This window comes from Rhinolophus ferrumequinum, chromosome 7, assembly GCF_004115265.2.
Source record: "Rhinolophus ferrumequinum isolate MPI-CBG mRhiFer1 chromosome 7, mRhiFer1_v1.p, whole genome shotgun sequence".
NCBI classification, from domain to species: domain Eukaryota; kingdom Metazoa; phylum Chordata; class Mammalia; order Chiroptera; family Rhinolophidae; genus Rhinolophus; species Rhinolophus ferrumequinum.
The window spans coordinates 99012315-99027314 of NC_046290.1; the positions used below are offsets into that span (position 1 = coordinate 99012315).

The following is a 15000-nucleotide window of genomic DNA, read 5'->3' on the forward strand; positions in this document are numbered from 1 at the left end:
TCTTCCAAGAAACAAAAGCCCTGGACCAGATGGCTTTACAGCTGAATTTTACAAAACGTTCAAAAAAGAATTATCACCTATTCTCCTCAAGCTCTTCCAAAAAATCCAGAAGGAAGGAAGACTCCCAAACACTTTTTACGAAGCCACTATCACCCTGATCCCAAAATCAGACAAAGACACCACAAAAAAAGAAAACTACAGGCCGATATCTTTAATGAACATAGATGCAAAAATCCTCAACAAAATATTAGCAAACAGAATTCAGCAATACATTAAAAAGATCATTCACCACGATCAAGTGGGATTCATCCCTGGTATGCAAGGGTGGTTCAACATCCGCAAATCAATTAATGTGATAGACCACATTAACAAAATGAAAAATAAAAATCACATGATCATATCGATAGATGCAGAAAAAGCATTTGATAAAATCCAACAGCCATTTATGATAAAAACCCTTAAGAAAGTGGGAATAGAGGGATCATATCTCAACATAATAAAGGCCATATATGACAAACCCACAGCTAACATCATACTCAATGAGGAAAAGCTAAAACCATTCCCCCTAAGATCAGGAACAAGGCAAGGTTGCCCACTATCTCCGCTTCTATTCAACACAGTGCTGGAAGTTCTAGCCACAGCAATCAGACAAGAAAAAGAAATAAAAGGCATCCAAATTGGTAAGGAGGAAGTAAAGTTATCATTGTATGCAGATGATATGATACTATATAGAGAGAACGCTAAAGACTCCACCAAGAAGCTATTAGAGCTGATAGATGAATTTAGTAAAGTAGCAGGATACAAAATTAATATTCAGAAATCAGTTGCATTTGTATATACCAATAATAAAACATCAGAAGGAGAAATTAAAAAAACAATCCCATTTACAATTGCTCCAAAGATTATAAAATACCTGGGAATAAATTTAACCAAATAAGTAAATGATCTGTACTCAGAAAATTATAAGACACTGAAGAAAGGAATGAAGGAAGATATAAATAGATGGAAACACATATCATGTTCATGGATAGGAAGAATTAATATAGTTAAAATGTCCATACTGCCTAAGGCAATATACATATTCAATGCAATTCCTATCAAACTACCAATGACGTTTTTCACAGAAATAGAACATATAATCCTAAAATTTATATGGGACCATAAAAGACCCCGAATAGCCTCAGCAATCTTGAGAAATAAGAACAAAGTGGGAGGTATAACAATACCTGACTTCAAATTATACTACAAGGCTACAGTAATCAAAACAGCATGGTACTGGCATAAAAACAGACACATAGATCAATGGAACAGAATAGAGAGTCCAGAAATAAATCCATGTCTATATGGCCATTTAATCTACGACAATGGAAGCAAGAATGTATGATGGGGTAAAGACAGTCTATTCAATAAATGGTGCTGGGAAACTTGGACAGACACATGCAAAAAAAATGAAGCTGGACCACCTCCTTACACCATATACAAAAATAAATTCAAAATGGCTTAAAGACTTAAATGTAAGATCTGAAATCATAAAATACCTAGAAAAAAATATAGGAAGAAACTTCACAGACATTACCCGGAGTAAGATTTTTACTGATATATCCCCTCGCGCGAGGGAAGTAAGAGAAAAAATAAACATGTGGGATTACATCAAACTAAAAAGTTTTTTCACAGCAAAGGAAACCATCAATAAAACAAAAAGGGATCTTACTGAATGGGAAAAAATATTTGCCAATGATATATCTGATAAGGGATTTATATCACAAATCTATGAAAAACTCACTCAACTCAACTCCAAAAAAACAAACGACCCAATTAAAAATGGGCAGAGGACTTGAAGAGACATTTTTCTAAAAAGGACATACAGATGGCAAACAGACATATGAAGAAATGCTCAACCTCACTAACCATCAGAGAAATGCAAATAAAAACCACAATGAGATACCACCTCACCCCAGTCAAAATGGCTATCATCAATAAATCAACAAACAACAAGTGCTGGCGCAGATGTGGAGAAAAGGGAACGCTTGTGCACTGTTGGTGGGATTGCAGATTGGTGCAGCCACTATGGAAAACAGTATGGAGGTATCTCAAAAATCTGAAAATGGAACTACCCTATGATCCAGTAATTCCACTCCTAGGTATCTATCCGGAGAAATCCAAAACTCCAATTCAAAAATCTTTATGCACTCCTATGTTTATTGCAGCACTATACACAACAGCTAAGACATGGAAACAACCTAAATGCCCATCGGTAGATGACTGGATTAAGAAAATGTGGTACATTTATACAATGGAGTATTACGCAGCCATAAAGAAGAAAGAAATCTTACCATTTGCAACAACATGGATGGACCTAGAGAACATTATGTTAAGTGAAATAAGTCAGACAGAGAAAGATAAGTACCATATGATCTCACTTATATGCGGAATCTAAAGAAAAGAATAAGTGAATGAACTAATCAGAAACAGTTTTCGAGACAAAGAGGAAAAACTGAGGGTTGCTAGATGGGCGGGGGGGTGGGGTTAAGGGGGAAGGTGAGGGGATTAGAAAATAATCAGTAACCACAAGATGGCCACGGGGTTTGAAAATTAATCTGGGGATCGTAATTTAGTGGTTACCAGAGGGTAAGGGGGTTTGGGGGTGGGAGATGAGGGTAAGGGGGATGAAATATATGGTGATGGAAGGAGAACTGACTCTGGGTGGTGAACACACAATGTAATTTATAGATGATGTGATACAGAATTGCACACCTGAAATCTATGTAATTTTACTAACAATTGTCACCCCAATAAATTAAAAAAATAATAATAAAAGAAAATTTAAAAAAATAAAATAAAAGGTCCCAGTCTTGGTGAGTGTGGGTGCGTGTGAGTGCACCCAAAATGGAAGGGTGTCCTGTCCAGGGAGGGTTCCTACCTTGTGCCCTGAGCTGTAGGGAGAGGCTGCAGCCTCCCACTTCCACGACTCTGAACTGGATTAAGCGGGTTAGAAAATAATTATCTTACGTGTTTTTATTAATCTTTCCTAAAAGTATGTATAGCTCACATTTATTTCAATGTTTAATAATAGAAGTGTTTGGGGTTTTTATTGAAGCTTGGTCATGTTTTTGTGACCAGAAATATACTGTAGGAATTTAACTATTGCTTCTAGCAATTAGTCTGTGATAAAATTGGTTTCCTTATACTATGATGTTTCACTCAAAGTCAGTTTCCAAGAACTTATGGATAACGTTAAATGAGGACTTCCTATAAATGTGTCTCTGAGTTCTTCTTTGAGCTTCTCTAACAAATTAATCAAATCTGAGAAGGAGGTTGTGGGAACCTTCCATTTATAGCCAGTAGGTAGAAGCACAGGTAACAACCTGGAGTTGGGATTGGTGTCTGAAGTGGGGGCAGTTTTGTACAGCTGAACCTTCTACTTGTGAGGTCTGATGCTTGTTCAGAGAGTGTCAGAATTGAATTAAGTTTGTAGGATACCCAGTCAGTGTCTGCTGAGAACTGGAGAACTGCTTGGTGGTGTTGGAAAAAACACACATCGGAAGCACTATAACCTCAAGCAGCAGTGACCTGACACAACAAATTTCTTTGCATAAAAGAATCCACAGATCTTCAGAAGGCTAATACTGGGGTTTATAAGGACCCACATGTCAGTACCACAAAAATGCCTATATCAAAATCACCTTGATCGGAATTCATTTTTTATTGTTGCAAATGAAAGAAAAGGAGAATATAGGAGACCAGGCCTTACGAGTGGTAGGTGGAGACAGAAGCAAAGAGATGTAACAGAGAACCTAACAATTTCACTTCATTATCTGCAGCTGTCTTTTCGAAGCCATCACTTTATGGCCTACCATATCTATGTACAGTAGTGGGTCTCAAAGTGTGGTCCCCAGTTCAACAACACACCACCACCTGAAAATCTGTTAGAAATGCATGTTCTTGGTCCCTACCTCAGACTTACTAAATCATTGTCTGGAGAAGGAGACCAGGAATCTGTGTTTTAACAAGCCCTCCGGATGGTGCTGATTCATTCTAACGCTTGTGAACTAGTAATCTCCAGTAAAGTCCAATACCTTGAAGTATGAGATACAACTAACTCAGGAAATTCTAGACACTGAGTGGCAGAATTTTACTATGTCACTATGGATCATATAGAAGAAATTTTTTTGGGGGGTGGAATATTGGGGAACAGTGTGTTTCTCCAGGGCCCATCAGCTCCAAGTCTTTGTCCTTCAATCAAGTTGTGGAGGGCGCAGCTCAGCTCCAAGTCCAGTTGCCGTTTTCAATCTTAGTTGCACAGGCGCAGCCCACCATCCCATGCAGAGATCGAACCGGCAACCTTGTTGTTAACAGTTCGTGCTTTAACCAACTGAGCCATCCAGCCATCCCTCCGTCAGGTCAGTGGTAACTCGTTGTCTTCAATCTAGTTGTGGAGAGGATAGCTCACTGGCCCATGTGGGAATCAAACCAGCAATCCTGTTGTTCAGAGCTCGTGTTCTAACCAACTGAGCCATCTGGCTGCCCCAGAAGGAATTTTTATTAATATTACCTCTCTTTTTTTATAAGGCATTTATTTCCCAATACTACCTAACTGACAATACTTAAGAATTTCCCCATGATCTAAAATTCCATTCATAAGGCTGCTTTCTGCTCAGCAAGACAGAACAAAGCAAAAGTTTTTTAGGAAGAATGATAATACATTCCCAGGCAACACTTATAAACTGAAGCATCATATTTTAAATTACCATGCTTTGAATTAAGTTTTTTAGTTCTTCCATTATATGGCATATAAAAGTCATCATGAATAAATGCCTTAGAGATAATATTAATAAAAATTTCCTCCACATTATCCATAGTGATGTAGTAAAATTCTGCCACCCAGTAAATGCTAAAAAGGCCAAATGTATACAGTATTTTACAAAGTTTTCACTTCCCTATATGAAAATCTGCCAAAGGGCAATTCCTCTGACAATTTTATTTATGCTATTAGAATCCCTTTGTAGAGAAAAAAATAAATACCTTTAAATTGCTTGATCATATTCTGATGGTTTTCAATGGCTTCCTTTAAGATCATTTCAGGCTGGTCCATTTTCCACCGCCACTCAGTGCCCACTGGATTGGTGTGGTGCCTAGGAAAAAGAAGCAAAAGTTCTCAAGTACTCTCTGAAGTAAGATCTCAGCTAATCATCTACTATGAGGTACCCAAAAAAATCATAAAATCAGAGTTGATTTCCCCTTAAATGTTTAGCTGTTTATAGCTGTATTTTCTGATTTAATTGGAAATGAATTCAGTCATAACACCTAGCAGAGAGGGGTGGAAAGAGAAGGGCCAAGACTAAGGTGCTAGAACAGAAAAATGATAGTAGAGTGAAAACTGGCAAAATCTAAACAGTCTCCAGTTTCATTAATGTATTGTATCAATGCTAATTTCTTGGTTTTGATAATTGTTTTATGGTAATGTAAGGTATTAACATTAGGGGAAGATGGATGAAGGGCATATTGGAAGTGTATATACTACCTTTAAATTTGTCATATAAGAAAAGGTTTCCTTTCCTTAAAACAATAAAAATTGTTGGAAACATAGGAAATAGTATTTGTATTCACATACTGACATATAAGTTGATATAACCTGTGTCTAATATATGTAATAAAAAACACAAATGACACTTTGTATATCAGTATTAATTACACAGCTGGCTATAGCAGCAATTAAAAATTATATTTGTAAAAAATAAACCCATCTTAATTATGATTTTCAATATTATTTTTCAGTGCTAGACTCGGTATTTTAATATGTTGTTCAGGAGTTTACATCCATGCTCATGAGTGAAAATGCAATGTAATTTGTGTTTTCCATGCTATTCTCTGGGTTGGTATCAAAGTTACACTAGCTTCTTAAAATGAGTTAGGAAGTGTTCCCTCTTCCTCGCCAACTGGAGAATTGCTTTCCCTTGAATGTTTCCTAGAACTTACAAAACCATCTAGACCTGGTTTCTTTTTGATATGATTTGTAAATACTAATTCAATACTGTAGTGGTTATAGAACTATTCAGAATGACATTCTTGATTAAGTTTGATAATTTAAATTTACAAAGAATATGACTATTTTTCCAAATTTTCAAATATTCATCAACACTTTTTGTCTTTAATCTTTATAGCATCTATAGTCAATATAGTTAATATTATTTGTTCCCTCTCTACTTTTTGATCTGACAAATAGAATTTTAAATAAAACCTCCAATTTGAATTATATTTGATTGATTTTATCTCCACACGTAGGTATGTAGAGCAAGTTCATTAATTCAGGAGGTTTAAGGTTTTGTTTATTTACCTATTTATTTATTTGTTATTTATCTTACCAGAGCAAGAACACATCAAAATATCTGGGGGAAGTTTAAGTTCATTTGCCTTAAAACAAACTACAAATTATATCGAGACCAAGAATAAAAACAAGAAAGAAAGAAAAATCAACACAGTGAAAAGGCAACCTATGAGAGAAACTATTTGCCAATCAAATGTTAGATAAGTGGTTAATATAAGAGTACATAAGGAACTCTTAACTCAGTAGAAATAAATAAATAAATAATAAATAAATAGGCATAGAACCTGAATATTTCTGCAAATAAGACATAGAAAATACAATTACCAACAGGTATAAGAAAAGACGCTAAGACGTCATAAAAATGGCGGCATGAGGTGAGCCTCTGAAACTCTCCCCTGGAATTTACAACAAATTCAACAACAATAACTCCACAAATGACTAGCTGCACAGCAGACAGGTAAGACAAAGAGGCTCACTACTGAATTCATCTAAAGGTGGGCAAATTGAATGAGCAGGGGAGGAGGGAAGGGAGAAGTGCGGAGACGGAGCTGCACGGTGCAGGACACAGACCTAGCTCAGTGCTCCGAGCTCGCTGCATCCCGGAACTACTGCAGCTGCGGGAGAGGGAAGAACTCGGACTGCTAGGGCTCCGCTTATGGCCCACAGAGCTGAGGGGACAGCATATAACACGGCTGAACCCAACGCTCATGGCAGAGACCTCTGGGCAAAGACTGAGGGAAGAAGGCTGAAAACGGTGGTTTAAGCCCTCACTGCCGCAGAGAACGGAAGCCTTAGGCACTGAGACTAGACGCCCCCTCCTTACCCTCCCAAAGCTCGCCCCGCCCTCACCTGTCTGGTGCCAGAAGCGAAACAGTAGCAGTGTCAGATCAAAAGAACAGAATATTTGCAGTTCTGAGAACTGTGGTCCGCAGACACAGATTCGCAGCCCAACTAGTTCCGGCAAAAGGGAGGGAACTGTGGAAGCAGGACTGGCTGTGGTGGTGGTCGCTGCCATTGCTCTGGGCCACCTCGCACCTGTCCCCACCTATCTGGGCGGATCGCTATGGGAGTAAACAGAACCGCTGAAACAAACGGGCTCTAAATCTGCTGCAGGAAGAGCTTTGGAACTTCAAAAGCTCTCCACATCCCCACAGGGACGCAGAGCCCTATGACCCAGGCAAATTGTTCACAGAGGAGAAGCCCGCCCTCCGGGGAATCCCCACATTGTGTGAGAAGCCGGAATAATGCAGAGACAATAATAACACTACAGTGTGAGAGAGAAAAAAGGTTGCAGTAGGAGAGAAAATAAAACATTCTACCAAAACCTACTGGAAAACAAAGAAAGATCTCTTCCTATCAACCTGTTGCAGACCCACTCCTGTGGACATCTAGGAAGAGAAATAATAAATCACTAATTGCCATGAATAACCAAGGTAACAAGACAGCTCAGAAAGAAATGAAAAGTTTCCAGAAAATGAACTTAAAGACATGCAAATCTGTGACTTAAATGACAGAGAATTCAAGATTGCAGTTCTGAAAAAACTCAACGAGATCCAAGAAAACACAGACAGGCAGTTTAATGAACTGAAAAACACCAAATGAACATTTGGTGTCAAATGAATCAAATGAATCAAAAACCAAAATGAACATTTTACCAAAGAGATTGACATTTGAAAAAAAGAACCAAACAGATTTTCTGGAAATTAAGAACTCAATAAAACAAATGAAGAATGAAATAGCCAGCTTAGGTAGAGTTGACCAGATGGAGGAAAGAATCAGTGGCATCAAAGATAGAAATCTGGAAATGACACGAATGGAAGAAGAGAGAGACTTGAGACTTAAAAGAAATGAAAGAACTCTGTAAGAACTTTTGACTCCATCAGAGAGAGCAATATAAGAATAATGGGTATGCCAAAAGGAGAAGAAAGAGAGAAGGGAACAGAGAATATATTCAAACAAATACTCAATGAAAACTTCCCAAACTTGTGGACAGAACTGGATCCTCGAATCCAAGAAGCAAATAGAACACCTAATTACCTCAATCCCAACAGGCCTTATCCAAGGTACATTGTATTGAAGCTGTCTAAAATTAACGACAAAGAAAGAATCCTCAAGACAGCCAGGGAAAAGAAGATGGTAACCTACAAAGGGAAGCCCATTAGATTATCATCAGATTTTTCAGCAGAAACTCTACAAGCCAGGAGAGAGTGGAATGAAATACGCAAACAAACAAAAGAGAGAAATTATGAGCCAAGAATAATATATCCAGCAAAGAAATCCTTTAGACATGAAGGAGAAATAAAGATCTTTCCAGACATACAGAAGCTGAGGGAATCTTCTAATACATGACCTGGACTACAAGAAATACTAAAGGAGGCTATTCGACCAGCATCAATAGGGATAATTTGTGGAAACCAAAACATAAAAGGAGGGGGAGTAAAACCCTAAACCGGAATATGGAAATGGAGAAAGGAAGCATGCTGAAGAAAATGGAAAACTCTAAATATCAAACTTTCTTTTACATAAACTTAAGGGTAACCACTCAAAAAAAATCCAGAACTGAAATATATACTGTAATAAAAGAAGAAACAGAGGGAAACATCATAGAATACTACCACACAGAAATAATAGACAACAACAAAAAGGCAAAGAAACAATGGACACACAGCCTTACCAGAAAACTAAAGATAGAATGACAGGAAATCCTCACATATCAATAATCACCCTAAACGTAAATGGACTGAACTCACCAACTAAAAGTCACAGAGTAGCAGACTGGATCAAAAAACTAAACCCAACCATATGCTGTCTCCAAGAGACACCTCTCAGCTAAAAGGACAAGCATAGACTCAAAATGAAAGGGTGGAAATTGACACTCCAAGCAAATGGTGCCTGGAGAAAATCAGGTGTAGCCATAATGATATCAGATAAAACAGACTTCAGGGTGAAAACGATAACAAGAGACAAAGATGGAAATTTCATAATGGTAAAGGGGACTATACAACAAGAAGATATAACAGTCATCAATATCTATGCCCCCAATCAGGAAGCACCGAAATACACCAAGTAACTACTAACAAAACTAAAGGGAGAAATTGACCAAAACACAATTATACTAGGGGACTTAAATACATCATTGACAGCTATAGATAGATCATCCAAACAGAAAATAAATAATGAAATAGAAGCCCTAAATGACACATTAGATGAAATGGACATAACTGACATATATAGAGCACTTCATCCTAAAACATCAAACTATACATTCTATTCTAGTGTACATGGAACATTCTCAAGGATAGACCATATATTGGGACATAAAACTAACTTCAGCAAATTTAAGAAGGTTGAAATCATACCAAGCATATTCTCTACTCACAAGTTCTTTGAAATTGGATATCAACTGCAAAAAGCAAGCAGGAAAAAACACAATACATGGAGATTAAACAACATACTTTTAAAGAATGACTGGGTCAAAAAAGAAACTAGAGGAGACATCAAAAGATACATAGAAACAAATGACAATGAAAACATCTTACCAAAATTTTTGGGATGCAACGAAAGCAGTGTTAAGAGGGAAATTTATATCATTGCAGGCCTATCTCAAGAAACAAGAAAAATCCCAAATAAATAACCTCATGTTACACCTTAAAGAACTAGAAAAAAGAAGAAGAAGTGAAACCCAAGGTCAGCAGAAGAAAGGAAATGACAAAAATCAGAGAGCAGAACTAAATGAAATAGAGAACAAAAAGACAATAGAAAAAACTAATGTGACAAAGAGCTGGTTCTTTGAAAAGATTAACAAAATTGACAAACCCTTGGCTAGACTCACTAAGATAAAAAGAGAGAAGACACTAATTAACAAAATCAGAAATCAAAAAGGGGAAGTTATCACGGACACCACAGAACTAAAAAGGATCATCCAAGAATACTATGAAGGACTATATGCCACCAAATTCAGTAACCTAGAAGAAATGTACAAGTTCTTAGAAACATATAGCCTTCCTAGGCTGAACGATGAAGAACTGGAAAATCTAACCAGACTGATTACCAGTAATGAAATTGAATCAGTCATCCAAAACCTTCCCAAAAGCAAAAGTCCGGGACAAGATGGCTTCACTAGTGAATTCTACCAAAACTTCAAAGAGGATCTAATACCAATCCTGCTCAAACTCTTCCAAAAAATTGAAGGAGACAATAATCCCTAACTCATTTGATGAGGCCAACATTACCTTGATACCAAAACCTTGTAATGACAACACAAAAAAGAAAACTACACACCAATATCTCTGAGGAATACACATGCACAAATCCTAAACAAAATTCTAGCAAATCGAATACAACAATGCATTACAAAGATCATTCATCACGACCAAGTGGGGTTCATCCCCGGGTCACAAGGATGGGTCAACATCCGCAAATCCATCAATGTGATACACCACATAAACAAAATAAAGGAGAAAAATCATATGATTCTATCAATTGATGCAGAAAAAGCATTTGACAAGATACAACATCCATTTATGATTAAAACACTTAATAAAATAGGTATAGAAGGAAAATACCTTAACATATTAAAGGCCATATGTGACAAGCCCTCAGCTAATCTCATAATTAATGGTGAAAAACTGAAGCCCTTTTCTCTACGTTCAGGAACACGACAGGGCTGTCCCCTATCACCTCTGCTTTTCAACATAGTGTTGGAAGTCCTAGCCAGAGCAATCTGGCAAGAGAAAGAAATAAAAGGCATCCACATTGGGAATGAAGAAGTTAAATTATCACTCTTTGCAGATGACATGATGCTATATATAGAAAACCCTAAAGACTCCACCAAAAAGCTATTAGAAACAATCAACAAATATAGTAAAATTGCTGGCTACAAAATCAACATACAAAAGTCCATTGCATTCCTAGATACTAACAATGAAATCTCAGAAAAAGAAATACAAAAAACAATTCTTTTTGCAATTGCAGCAAAAAGAATAAAATACCTAGGAATAAGCTTAACCAAGGATGTCAAGGACCTATATGCTGAAAACTATAAGACATTTTTGAAAGAAACTGAAGAAGACACAAAGAAATGGAAAGACATTCCATGCTCATGCATTGGAAGAATCAACATAGTTAAAATGGCCATATTACCCAAAGCAATATACAAATTTAATGCAATCCCCATCAAAATCACAATGGCAGTTTTTAAAGAAATAGAACAAAAAAACCATCAGATTTGTCTAGAACCACAAAAGACCCCAAATAGCCAAAGCAATCTTAAGAAAAAAGAATACTGGAGGTATCACACTCCCTGACTTTAGCTTGTACTATAGGGCTACAATAATCAAAACAGCATGGTATTGGCAGAAAAACAGACACATAGACCAATGGAATAGAATTGAGAACCCAGAAATAAAACCACATAAATATGGACAGACAATTTTTGACACAGAAGCTAAAAACATACGATGGAGGAAAGACAGCCTCTTCAATAAATGGTGCTGGGAGAATTGGATAGCCACGTGAAAAGAATGAAACTGGACTGCTATCTGTCACCATGTACCAAAAATAATTCAAAATGGATCAAAGACTTAAGCATAAGACCTGACACAATAAACTGCATAGAAGAAAACATAGGTACTAAACTTATGGATCTTGGGTTCAAAGAGCATTTTATGAATTTGACTCCAAAGGCAATGGAAGTAAAAGCTAAAATAAACAAATGGGACTACATGAAACTTAAAAAGCTTCTGCACAGCAAAAGAAACCATCGACAAAATAAAAAGGCAACCAACTGAATGGGAGAAGATTTTTGCAAACAGTGCCTCCGGTAAGGGGCTAATATCCGAAATATACAAGGAACTCATGAAATTCAACAACAAAAAAACAAACAACCCAATTAAAAAATGGGCAGAGGACCTGAAGAGACATTTCTCCAAAGAGGACATACAAATGGCAAATAGACATATGAAAAAATGCTCAACATCACTAACCATCAGAGAAATGCAAATAAAAACCACAATGAGATATCACCTGACCCCAGTCAGAATGGCTATCATCCACAAGACAAATAGTAACAAGTGTTGGAGTGGCTGTGGAGAAAAAGGAACCCTCCTACACTGTTGGTGGGAATGCAGACTGGTGCAGCCGTTATGGAAAGCAGTGTGGAGGTTCCTCAGAAAATTACAAATAGAATTACTATATGATCCAGCAATCTCTCTCCTGGGTATCTACCCAAAAAATCTGAAAACATTTATACATAAAGACACGTGTGCTCCAATGTTCATTGCAGCTTTGTTTACGGTTGCTAAGACATGGAAACAACCAAAATGTCCTTCGATAGATGAATGGGTAAAGAAGTTGTGGTATATATACACAATGGAATACTATTTCGGCAGTAAGAAAAGATGATATAGGAACATTTGTGACAACATGGATGGATCTTGAGAGTATGATGCTAAGCGAAATAAGTCAGATAGAAAAAGGAGAGAACCACACGATTTAACTGATATGTGGTATATAAACCAAAAACAACAAAAGAACAAGACAAACAAATGAGAAACAAGAACTCATAGACACAGACAATAGTTTAGTGGTTACCAGAGGGTAAGGGGGGTGAGGGGTGGGAGATGAGGGTAAGGGGGATCAAATATATGGTGATGGAAGTAGAACCGACTCTGGGTGGTGAACACACAATGGGATTTATAGATGATGTAATGCAGAATTGTACACCTGATACCTATATAATTTTACTAACAATTGTCACTCCAATAAATTTAAACAAAATAAAAGAGGTAAAGAAAAAATGTAGAAAAGCAAGGTAAACAGAAAGCACAAATCAGAGAATAAAAATAAATATTTATCAGTAATTTATCAATATTTATTAATATCAATAATCACTATAAATAAGATCAACTAAACTTACCAGTTAAAAGACAGATTGTCCAAATGGGTTTTTAAAAATCCAGCAATTCTATGCACAGGTATTTATCCAAGAGTAATGAAAATATTTATCTATGAAAGACTTAATGTTCACAGCACCTTTATTCATACTCCAGTCAAAACCTGAAAACAACTCAAATACTCAACTAGAGGTGCAGGGATAAACCAATGGTCGTAAAACCATACAACAGAAAGGAACAAACTACTGATATCCTAACCATACGAATGAATGTCAAAAACATTTTAATGAGGAAAAGAAACCAGACATAAAAATGTGTACTTTAATGATGCATTTTTATGCAAGTGTATAGAAAAGTAAACTAATATATACTGCCAAAAAGCAAATCAGTGTGCCTGGGGCTGGGGTGAGATAAGAGAAAATGACTGGGAGTGGGGCACAAGGGCACCTGCAAGGAAATGAAAATGTTTTACATCTTGATGGTGTTCATAGTCACACAGGTATACACATTTACCAAAACTCAGAGTTGTGAATTTTAGCAGGTGTATTTCATTGTGTATTTTAACAGGTGTATTTCATTGTATATAAATAAAACTTCAATAAAGTTGATTTTTAAAAAATTACCCAGCCAAACATTTATTTATAAGAAACACACTTATAATATGACTCATAAAGGTTGAAGTTACATAAAGGAAGGAAAAAGAAAGACCTGGCAAATATTAGTAACCAGAAGAAATCTGGTGTAGTTATATTACTATCAGAAAACCTATACTTTAAGGCAGAAAACATTATAAAGAGGACTACCAGATAAGTACTATGAAATAATGATAAAACAAATAGACAGCAATACAGAATAGATTTCATTGCTGTTTTAGTACCCAACAATTTAAAAAACATACTCTTTTCATGAGTATATAATAGATTTTTAAAAGCTGACCATATACTAAGCATACAGCACTTCTCAATAAACTGTAAATAATTTGTAATAGAAATCATATACAAACCATGTAACAATAAAACAATTTAGTTTAACGTTAATAACAAAAGTATAACTCCCAAAATCTAACGTATGTGTAATTTTTTAAATAAATATTTCTTTGACTCGTGAGTTACAAGGAAGTCATAATGGAAACTAGAAAATATTTACAATTGAATAATTAACTAATCAAAATCTATGGAACGTAGCTAAAGAAATACTTGGAGGGAAATTTACAATTAAAGACTTATAGAAGACTGAATATTAATGAGATAATGGTCCAATTTAAGTTAGAAAAAAAATAGAGAAACAAAAACAATAGCAGTAGATTAGTGAACAAGAAAATAAAGGTACAATGGAGAGGATTTACAAAGCTAAAATCAAGTTGTTCAAAAAGACTAAGAAACTTTCCATGCCCCTGATAAAGCGGATCAAGAAAAACAATCAAAGGCATAAACATGTAATATTAGGAATGGAAAAGGGGATTAGTTACAGGAACAGCAAAGCTTTAGGTACATTTGAGTATAGTGTTGAGCAGAAGTTGATGATTACAGATCATTACGTATTTGGTCACCATGGCCATTCATTTTTACTTACCGCCAACAGAAGACACATTTATTTGCACATGCTAAGCTCGGGGTGGTTTCCATGCAACGATGGCTTTCGATGCCATAGAATGTATGTTTATAGCAACCTCCTCTCCCTCGGAGCATCGACTATGACAGCAAAAAACAAATGATAATATGAATAAAATCCTCAAAGCGCAGAACAAAACACCAAGGCATCATTTTGAAGGAAAAAACGTGT

The 15000-nt window shown here is 36.3% G+C and overlaps 1 protein-coding gene across 3 annotated transcripts in view; it reads right to left on the bottom strand.

The window, feature by feature from the left end:
- The window catches only part of LOC117024741 (S-adenosyl-L-methionine-dependent tRNA 4-demethylwyosine synthase TYW1), a 210046-nt gene that overhangs the window by 120522 nt on the left and 74524 nt on the right, over positions 1-15000 (bottom strand). For all 3 annotated transcript variants that reach the window (XM_033110219.1, XM_033110217.1, XM_033110218.1), the window contains exons 10-11: positions 14791-14909; positions 5023-5132 (exon numbers count right to left, since the gene is read on the bottom strand). In XM_033110219.1, coding sequence (XP_032966110.1) covers positions 5023-5132; positions 14791-14909 — 229 coding nt within the window. The remainder of the gene's footprint in view (positions 1-5022; positions 5133-14790; positions 14910-15000) is intronic.